Source organism: Peromyscus eremicus, chromosome 14 (genome assembly GCF_949786415.1).
Source record: "Peromyscus eremicus chromosome 14, PerEre_H2_v1, whole genome shotgun sequence".
NCBI classification, from domain to species: domain Eukaryota; kingdom Metazoa; phylum Chordata; class Mammalia; order Rodentia; family Cricetidae; genus Peromyscus; species Peromyscus eremicus.
In genome coordinates this window covers 56,998,949-57,009,612 of record NC_081430.1, presented here as the reverse complement: position 1 = coordinate 57,009,612, position 10,664 = coordinate 56,998,949, and the positions used below count along the sequence as shown (strand labels likewise).

Below are 10,664 nucleotides of genomic sequence, written 5' to 3'. Positions count from 1 at the left end.
AGTGGCCATTTCAAAGTTGGGGTCTGGCACTTTTACCACATAGACTCCGTGGATCTGTCTCTGCTTCCTGTTCATGTTACCCTGTTTCTTTGTGTGCCTGGTTATCTGACACACGTTCATTCAACCCTTGAAAGTGCATTGTGGGTTTTCTACAAAGCCTAGGATGGCGGCAGCTTCCTGCAGAAGAGAAGGGCTTTCCATCTTCTTCCTGTGGACACTCTGGCCTCTCCTGTTGAGAACTACTTCATCCCAGCTCCGTGCCCTGCAGCTCTGCCTTAGCCTTCAAAGCTAGCACCAGCCAGAGCACGGGGTATCTTGTTCTCACAGTACTGAATATTGCAGTCTCAGCAGGCCCCCAGGGCTGTGTATCACTCTGGCCCACGGCACTCCCCTGAATTGGGTTTGATGCTTTCCTCCTGTCCTCTGTGCTACAGCCACCTATCCAGCCCCATGCTGGCTCTGCCAATAAGAGACCAGGAGGGAGGGAGGCAGATGTAGCACAAGGCTCAGAGCTTCAAGGGCCTCTTAGAATCCAAATCAGGGCAAGTTCCCCCTGTTCTAGAGGAGAGGGGAGACGGGGTCAGGAGAGGTTCAACATGGCTGTTGAGGAATGGATAGTTTACCAGGTAACTCCAGCAAAGGCCTAGGAAAATGAGAGCTAGAGCATTCCAAAACAGTCAGTGCTTCCAGGTGCCTCCCTGACAGGCTCAGCCCGGAGCTACCAGTTCTAGATGCTCTGTGCCTATACCACAGAGGACAGGTGCTCCTGGCAGTACCCATATACCCATGTCACCAGGTGAGCCCTGGTAGGGGCCCCCTCATCCACAGACCACCCTCTCTGGTGTCCACTCAGACCCTGCCTAGTCTTTAAAGATGCCCATCTGTGTGCTCAACCCCTGCAAACTGTCCATGCCCCGCCCCTTGAGTCCCAATGGGCGGTCAGTATGTGGTTAGGATCCCACTGGCTGGCTATCACCAGAGGTAGGGCTAAACTTCCCTTCTGTAGCCTAAGGACACTGGCCCTTTCCTGAGGCCTTCTAGACAGTTGACAAACTCCTGTATGGAGTCCAGCTGGGTTGGGGGAATATAGAGAGCCATTTGGGGAGGCAGTAAAATGTGCCAAGGGTACAGGCTTCACGGATGGGTGGTCCCAGCATGCCTCTTGCCCTTGGAACAGAGGCCTCCTCAGTAGGCCACTGGGGGTCATGGCCACGCGCTGTGGGGGGCTGCATGCTAGTGCCACTCAGATGACAGTCACAACCTGACTCGGTGAACGAGCCAGCAGCAGATACAGCCTGTGGAGGCATCTCCACACAGGGCTGCTTTCCTCCCAGGGTACCTCTGATCTGATGTTGCAGGGTGCAGATGCGAAAGCGGGATGGGGTGAGTTGGGCCCGGGAGGGTGGGTGGAGGGAGAACCCACACTCCAGGTTCATCCTGCTCTGTGCTTTCCAAATTTAGCTTTCCTATTTTTAAATTGCAAATGGTGAACTCCCGACACCTCAGCTGGGATCAAAGTCAGTCTTCCTGAATGTTCTTTGGAGGAAGACATTTCAAGAAAGCAGAGGAAGCAGGGGACACACACCTGCCCTCCTGCCCAGAATCACGGGGCACCAGCTCCTACAGGGACAAACCAAACGGTAGGGATGGCACCAGGAAACAACCACAATGGGACTCCCTGAGACCCCTGACTGGTCCCCTGGACCTGAGTTAGAGCATGGAAGATGCAAACGGTGTCTGTCTGTCCTGGTAATACCAACAGGGCGACAGTCTGTAGAACTCTTTCCTCTACCCTCGTCCCTACAGGCCCACTGTGGACCTGAGAAAGCAGAGGTTCAGAGAAGCCAAATCCCACAGCATCAGGGGGCAGGCCCAGAGTTTGATCAGGGCTCCATGGGCAGAAGGGGGCTGGGCACTGCGGTAGACAGGGAAGTCTTCTAAAACCACCCGCTAGCCCTCCTGGAAAATCCTGATGACCAGAGCTAGTCAGTGGTGATGCCAACCCTGCAGTAGGGACAGTAATCAGAAGATACCCCGGGGTAGGGAGAAACCTTGGGATGGCAGCTGTGGGGGTGGGGGGCACTGCGAGAGGCTGGGCCTACCACGTTCTAGTTAATTCAGGCCTGCAACTGGGGAGACACTCAAGAAGACACCATCAGGGGCCCTGAGTTCTTCAGGGAGCACCTCAGTCCTCTGGCTCACGCTGGGAGATACTGATCACAGCTCCCCATCTGCCTGGGCAAGGAGTCCTAGTCTAGTAGGGCTTGAGACAGAAGCCAGCTGAGCTAAAGCTCCCAAGAGTTTGTCAAGTGGGAAGGAAGGAAGCAGCCTCCTGCCAGCATCCTCTGCCAGGACTAAGTCTGGACCTTGCCAAGACCCTGAAAGCAGGAGGGACAGCAGCCCTTGGCCTGCCACTCATGACCTCAGAATGGGACCTGCCCCAGGATCCACCTGAACAGGCTCAGCTCCACAGGCAGCCACAGATCCAAGCATCCTGAGCACCCACTGCTCGCAGGCCCCATGATGCTCTTCTGGGGGTGAAACTGAGACAATGAGTGAGCACACAGCTTGCCTGAGGCCACACAGTAACGAAGGTAGCACAGAGGTGGAGTTCGAATCTGGTCCCGACAGGCTACACAGCAGTTATTCATTGCATGCTTATGTGCCAGGGCACAGCAGGACACAGAGCTCTGCCCAGGGAGCTTACTCCATACCTGAGTGTTAGTCACACAGGATAGCACAGGGTGGAAGCCAGTGCTTGAGAGAAGGAGGCTCTGTTGCTTCCCTGTAGCTCCCTGAATGAGGAAGAGGGTATGCTTATGGGGGAAGTCAGTAACCTAGGGCCAGGATAGTAGGTACAAGGGCCCAGAGGCACCCAAGCACAGAGGAGGCAGCCTGGGGAGAGAGAAACTGAGCTGACCTATTGTGGCAGCAAGGACTTTGGGGCTTTAGGACAAGCCTCAGCCTAGGGCCCTGACCTGCTTTACCCTGGTGGGAATGGCCCCTCAGTGCCTTGGACACTAAAATAAACGTCCTTACACAGCATCCCTGAGCCACCTTTAACCTCAGACTTGGGCTCACTATGGCCAACACTCTTCCAGCCCCCCAACACATCTGCAGGCTGCTCTCTTGATTTCTGGCCTCCCAGGTGAGGAACTGGGGCAGAGGGAAGGAGGCAGGTCTTGCCTGGGACTAGACTGTAGAATGGGGTAAGGTGTGAAATCATACACCACTCTGCCAAGTCCCAGGCCTCCCTGGGCCATCAGGCAATCTCTCAGTTACAATTCTGGTAGTGTTTGAGACTCATGGGCCCGCCCAGGTCCCTAAGGAGCTAGGCTTCCTGTCTTAGTCATTGTTCTATTGCTGTGTAGAGACACCATGACCAAGGCAACTCTTATGAAAGAAAGCATTTAATTGGGGCTTGCTTACAGTTTCAGAGGTTATTAACATCATGGTGGGGAGCACGGCAGCAGGTAGGCAGCAGAGATGGTGCTGGAGCAGTAGCTGAGAGTCCTACATCCTGATCTGAAGGCAGAGAGGGAGACAGAGAGAGACAGAGACACAGAGACAGAGAGACAGAGACAGAGACAGAGTAGGGGGGAGAGACTGGGCCTAACACGGGCTTTTGAAACCTCAAAGTCCATCCTCAGTGACACACTTCCTCCACAAGGCCACACCTCTGAATCTTCCTAATCCTTTCAAACAGTTTCACTCTCTGGTGAAATATACAAGCCTTTGGGAGCCATATTTTTTTATTCAAACCACCACACTTCGCAACCCAGCCCAGTCAGTTCCTGAAGGTGCTTTTGGGTCCCTGCTTCTCCTCATCACCCCTTCCAAGATAGACACATAGCTGTGGCCAGCACAGATTCCCACCTGGCCGTGGGCAAGCAGCGGGGTAGAGGACCAGAGAGGTGACCAGGGAGAAGCAGAAGCATGGCTTTGGTGTCTAGTAGGGAGCAGGTGAGTGGCAGGGCCCTGTGGAGTTCCTGCACAGAGTTCCTGGGCAGATCGAAGACCCGGAGCCCCAATGTCCCAAGGATAACACTCTCAGGACCAGCAGGTGACAATCCCACCTCAAGCCCCCCTACCTGCAGGATGAAGGTAACAGGCTCACCAGGCACTTGGCTAAAGCCATTACTAATGCAGTCCTTACACCCTGAGACAGCTTCTCAGCCCCATTTTACAGACGAGTCACTGAGGCTCACCAGGCAGCTGGGCAGCCCCCCACACTGGCCTAACCTCCAGTCAACTTCAGTGTCAGCCACCCAGGGGCAGGGTCGCAGTTGCCAGTTAGTGCCAGATCTTGATGTCTCCTCCCCAGGAGCAGGTGCCAAGGACCGAAGGCAGCACGGGGTGGTAGGTGGTGCCAAGGCAGGCCTGAGCATGCCCTTGTAGTGTGCAGGCCCGGCTGGCAGTGCGGAAGCTGAACATCAGAACCCGGCCATCAGCGCTGCCTGTCACCAGCAGGTCACCACATGGGGAGCACTCACAGCCCACAGCATAGCCTTCCACCTGTGGAGAAAGACAGAGCCGGCAACTGGTGAGGCGGTAGCTAGGACCCCACACTACAAAGAATGAGCTGAGGCCAAGAAGCAGCCAAGCACGGGGTTGGCTTTACACCTAGTGACCCCAAGGCCAAAGGTTAAGCTACGACTGTGAGGCTACAGGATGGTGGGGTGGCCTGGTATCCCAAGGCCACTAGTCCCAACAGTCACATCAAACCTATGGCCCATGGCTGCTGGTCTCGAGTACGTGAATGCCCAACACAAATGTAAACTTACTTAAAACAGTATGTGTATTTTATTTTATTTTATTGTAGCCCAGTTGTACAGCACTAGAGTGTAAACTTCATAGATGACAGCATCTAACCACAATGTCCGGGTAATGGAACCCAGATGCAGTAGCTTCTGCAGAGCTGAGGTTTGGCACCAAGCAGTCAGTGAGTCCCCAGCCTCTTCCAGCCCAGCAAAGTGGGCCTCAGGCAGGAAAGGGGTACATAGAGAAATGACTCCCAAGTCTGTCCTACCCTGCTCCTGTTCCTACCCCATGACATGGGAACTGACATGTTCTCCTGCCTGTGGCTGGGCATGTGGCCTGGACCCTGAATGGACCCTCACATACACAGTCAGCAGTCATCCACTTAAGAGCAGAGTGCCCAGAGGGTCCATGTGCCCTGGAGTCCTGGTGATGCATGGGTGGAAGCTTGGGGACCAATGGTGAGCATCTGACCTAAGTAACAAAGATGGGGGGTACCTTGTGCCCTTCATAGCGTCGCCGTCTGCTCATCCGATAGGGCCACACAGAGGAGAAGAGAGCCAGGTAGTTGCCATTGGTTTGTGCCAGGAACACAGGCTCCCTCGGATGCAAGGCAAGGCTGGGACAGGTGTACCTCTCCTGAGAAAGCAGGACCACAGAGGGATGAAGGCTGCCACGGTGGAGTTTCTGCCTCCCACAGATCGCCACCCAGGCTGCACTCTGCTCCTGGGGTTTGTCCCCTTTTCCTGAGCCTTGGCTTGGGGGGTCTGTATGGGTTGCTGTTGTTCTAACAAGTTCCTACATACTCAGAGCTTTAAAACAATGCAACTGTCCTATTCTGCTGCTCTGCAGTCTGAGGTGGAGCTCAGTGTGTTAACTCAGTGTCAACACACTATGTCCCTTCCGCAGGGTGCTGAAGGAGGTCCTCATTTATATATATATATTTGAGACAGGGTCTCACTTTGTAACCCTGGCTGACCTGGAACTTAATATGTAGACCAGGCTGGTCCCAAACTCAAAAAGATTGGCCTGCCTCTGCCTCCTGAATGCTGAGATGAAAGGCATGTGCTACCACACCCAGCTCTAAGACCGTCCCTAAGCCACCATCTTGAAAGTATCCCAGCAGAGCCAACAGCTCTCTGGGAGCGGCTGGATCACGATGCCCACTGGAATAGCAGGTGATGAGCCAGCATCCTGGTGAGGCATTTCAGCAAAGCACTCACTTGTCCCTGAGCACGTGGAAGCAGAGTAGAGGTAGACGGTGGCCAGCAGCACACTCACCTGCCTTGCACCTCATCTCTGCCAGGCTCTCTGAGGCAGTCTGAAAGTCGGCTCGCTCAGGTCCACTCAGAACCCACTGAGCAGAAGGACAAGGCAGGAAGGAGAAGGTCTAGATGTTCTCATGGTCACAACTAAGACCAGGGGCAGGACACTCAAGAGACCAGTAATAGCTTACCATTACCAAAAGATGGTGACGGTTGTGACCATCACCTCAACAGTGATGCAGGTGGTTTTGGTGGTGACTACAGTGATGGTGACGGTGGTAGAGATGACGGTGGTGGAAATGGTGGTGGTGACAGTGGTGGAGATGGTGGTGGTGAGGACTACAGTAATGTTGACATGGTGGAGATGGTGGTGGTGGTGATCAGTGATGGTGGTGATGGCAGTGGAGGTAATGATTATAGTGATGGTGGTGATGGCAGTGGAGGTAATGATTATAGTGATGGTAACGGTGGTGGTGGTGGTGGTGGTGGTGGTGGTGGTGGTGGTGGTGGTGGTAGAGAAGGTGACGCTGATCATGACAATGTGGTAATGGTGGTGACCACAGCGGTGGTGGTAGTGGCAGAAGTGATAATGATGGGGATCACAGTGATGGTGATGTTGGTGGTAAAGGTGGTGGTGGTGGTGGTGATCACAACGATCGTGATGTCAGTAATGATGATGGTGGTGGGTTGGTAACAATAGTTAAACCATTATGGAGGACTCTCTGTGTCTGATGCTGTGTTAGATCTTTATAAGCATTTTCTTTCTGTAGTTCTTGGTACTCTATGAAGTGAGTATTATTGCCACCATGGGTGGTTGAACCAGAAAGGGTAGTCTACAGAGGCCATCACTGTGTGCAGCAGTCCTGGGCCTAACCTATGCCTACCCCTATCCTACATATTCCAAATAGCTCATCTCCTCCTCCCCCAGACAGAGAGGGGTCCAGGGCTCCAACCCAGGGCTACAGGAATATCCCCCACGGCTGACACCGAGAACAGCTCTACACAGGGCTTCTCACATGGAAAATTTGGTTGGAGATTTTGGCAGCGGTCCGGAAATCCCAGGCAATAATGGTTCGGTCAGCAGAGTCCCGAGTGGATGCATCGGTGCTGCTCAGGAACTCAGATCCTTCTTGGAGGAAGAGGATGTCCAGGGTCTGCTGGATGGTTGCCTTGTAGCCTCTCACCACCTGCAAGGATGGGCACTAGTCACCATGGTGGTCCTGGGAGTATGGGGCAGGTGCCCACCTAGGGAGAGCCAAGGAGAGTTACCAAGTACCAGGCATGGGCAGGGTTAATAAAAAGGTACTCGGCCACACACACATGCAGTTTCCTAGGACTTTCCAACCTCAGCTGGCCAATGTCCATTGCTTTGGGAATAAATGGCCTCCCAGAGGCAAGCTGACCTCTGGTTATGCCCATCCCACCCCTGTCGGTGCATGGGTGGGTCCAGTGAGATGCAGTTGTTTCCTGAGATGGCAGGGTCCCTCCACAGCAGCTGAATACAATGAAAGCGCATTAGGGACGGGGTTCCCACCTTGCCCTAGGTACTGAAAGGAAGAGTGACATCCAGTGATAATGGTGTTATACTTCTGAGAGGGCCTGAAGGTGCCACAGATACAAAGCCTGGACTATTTACTGTCTCTGGATGAATAAGGATCACACAGGGAGCAAGCATTCTTGGAGAGAGAAAATAACATCAGAATCTCAGATCTCAGGAGGTATTTTGCTTTTTTGTTTATTTTCTGGATCTCGCTCTGTAGCCCAGGCTGGCCTCAGACTCAGAGATCCACCTGCCTCTGCCTCCTGAGTGCTGGGATTAAAGGCGTGCACACCACAGCCAGGCAGAATGTATTTTACTTTTAAAGACATGTTTTATGTTCTGGGGCCCAACACAAGGACTCAGAGCAACTATGCTGAATGAGTTCTCGCATGGCATGATGCCAACTGCACTACTGAGAAGACACTCAGTGCTGTCTGGATGGCTAGCACAGCCAGGACTCCAGCTGCCCCCTGGGACTGTCCACGGGGGTTATCAGCTCCCTGGGTGCCACCATGTGGCTATAGCAGACACACAGTTCTCAGGTCATCTGCTGCCAAGCCTCTCCCATCCCAGTTGCTACTCTGGAGCCCACAACTGGGTTATCTGCTGGCTAGTTCCTGTCTCTGTAAGTTCCTAGGGACAAACATGGGCAACAAATGACTTGGCCTCTTTAGAAAGAGCCTTCTACTAAGGTGGCATCAGGGTGCCTTCCCCCAAGCCCTAAAGAGGAGAGGCCAGCCCTGCAGACTCATGAAGGCAGGCAGATGTTTGCAGCAGCTCCTCAGGCAACAGGAGCTGCCTGTTTTCTTGCATGCCATCCCCCAACACCAGGATTCAAAGTCACAGCTTCATAGGGTAGCAGGGAAGAGCTCCAAGCAGGGTCCACACTGCTGCTGAGATATACCCTGGATAGGTCAGAAGCTGAGGCAGCATCTAGGACCCAGGAGAGGACAGGACATATCCCAGTCCCCAACATCTGCTCCTACAAGTTTACACAACATCCAGTGTTCAAGTGAGGTGCTGGCCTCTGCAGCTGATGTGGTTTCCTGATGGGCAGAGGGGTCTGGAGCAAACAGAGGGCTCACCTTGACTCTGGGAATCTCTTCACTGGCTCTGCTCATCCCCTAAGCCAGAGGTTCTCAGGCTTCCTAATGCTGCAACCCTTTAATACAGCTCCTCATGCTGTGGTGACCTCCAATCATATAATTATTTTCATTGCTACTTCATAATTGTAATGTTGCTACTGTTATGAATTGTAATGTAAATATCTGTTTTCTAATGGTCTTAGGTGACCCCTGTGAAAGGATTGCTCGACCCCCAAAGCGGTTGAAATCCACAGGTTGAAAACCACTGTCCTAAGCAGTTCAATCCCACCACCCTTAAAGCCCTTCTCATGCATCATTTTGCATGTCCGTGGCCATATTAGGACACATCTACTCTTCCTTCTATACCTCTCTCCATCAACCACAAGCCAGGCTGCCAGGCCATCAAGAGACAGCCAGGAAGGAGATTAAATGCACAGTGAGAAGTGGGTCTAGCCCAACACTCATCTCTGGACATATCTCTGGAATTGGCTTGTATACTTCTCTCCAGCAAATACAAGTCAGAGCCCTCCAGTTCGTAAAGAGCAGTTAGTAGGCACCATGTGTGCCTTGGGTACACATGGCCTTAACATCATGTACTCTGCAGCTTCCTTGGGTTATGCAAGGCCTAGGCCAGGAAATGATGAAGGCACCTGGGGGCTCTCCCTGTGTTTGCTGAGTCATGACAACATCCCAGAAGTGCCTTCTCTCAGAAAGACATACCCAGAGGCTATCAGCTACCTATGACCGAACTACCTGCAGCTGTACCTCCCAAGTAAACTTTACCAGAACAAAAGGACTACATCTTCTCAGAATGGCTAGAAATAGCCCAGTTCATTAGGGCATCAAAAAAGCAAATGGATGGGAAACATGCCGTGTGATGGACAAACCCTGCCAATGAAGCACAGCTGTGGGCAGGAGGTTGGCCTTTTGAGTGCTCATCACCAAACATGACAGACTTTCCTTCCCGCTGTGACATGCTCTGTAGAGCTGACACGCCATTTGTGCAACTGGCTGGTGAGTTTTACGGCAACCTTGATTAGTACTCTGGCAGCTGGTACACCCTAACCCAGGACTGGAGCCAAGGAAGAGAGCCTTCACTGGCAACCGCAGGCCCACTGGAGAAGTCTGGCCTTGGGGAAAGTAGAGGACAGCTCGTGCCATAAATGGATAATGAAGACCACCTGTGGCCAATCAGCCTGGACTCCACTGTACTGTTAATGCTGACAAAGGCGCAGCTCTGCCTCTCTGGGCCCCTGGCTCTCTCAGATTGTGGGAGCTGCTACAGTGAGGTTCTGGCCCTGGCCCAGGTATCTGCTCCCAGACTGTTCCATTTCCCTGATACCAGGCATATGGGCTTCTTCAAGTGTAAGAATGTGACAGTGTATACATGCCAGCTCTAGAGCATGTGTGCAATGCTTCTCTCTAAGATTTAAGGTAACATGGGTAAAAGGAGACAGCCACATGATCATCAAAGTGTCTGTAGCATTAAAGAAGCAACTAAAATTTTTACATTGAGAAAAGAAAGGAAACTATACAAATATGAAAAGACCACATGGCTGGACTCCTCTGTGGGCCAGGCCTTGGGGAACTTCCCAGCTACAGCTCCGGGGCCGGGAGCACTGAGAAGGAAGCCAGTACTGCTGACCAAGTGAGAGAGTAACTAACACACCTCCCTCGCAGGCAGAAAAAGAGCAGATAAATAATAGACGAGTAAAGGAGAGCCAAGCGGGAGAGGCATTTGCAACTTGTATTAGATGCGAAGGTCACCATCTGCAGCACCAGAAGCTTCTGCGACAAGACAAGAAAGCCTGAGTTCCACAGAAGACGGCAAGAGGACGCAGCTCATCAACAGGGAAATGGCTTCGACCTTGCTCACAACAAGAGCAATTTAAGCAAACTTAAATGTCATCCCTTGCCTATTAAATGAGCAAACTCCCGGAGTTTGACAGTGCTTCTGTTGGGTGGTGTCAGGGTGCTGGACAGCTATGGCTGCTGGCAGAAACGCACAAACTCGGC

The 10,664-nt window shown here is 52.8% G+C and overlaps 1 protein-coding gene across 3 annotated transcripts in view; it reads right to left on the bottom strand.

Moving 5' to 3' along the window:
• Positions 1–4,119: 4,119 nt before the first annotated feature.
• Positions 4,120–10,664, bottom strand: part of Wdr25 (WD repeat domain 25) — a 133,408-nt gene continuing 126,863 nt past the window's right edge. For all 3 annotated transcript variants that reach the window (XM_059279904.1, XM_059279902.1, XM_059279903.1), the window contains exons 5-7: positions 7,040–7,210; positions 5,257–5,397; positions 4,120–4,515 (exon numbers count right to left, since the gene is read on the bottom strand). In XM_059279904.1, the coding sequence (XP_059135887.1) occupies positions 4,294–4,515; positions 5,257–5,397; positions 7,040–7,210 (534 nt within the window). In that variant the 3' untranslated portion in view covers positions 4,120–4,293. The remainder of the gene's footprint in view (positions 4,516–5,256; positions 5,398–7,039; positions 7,211–10,664) is intronic.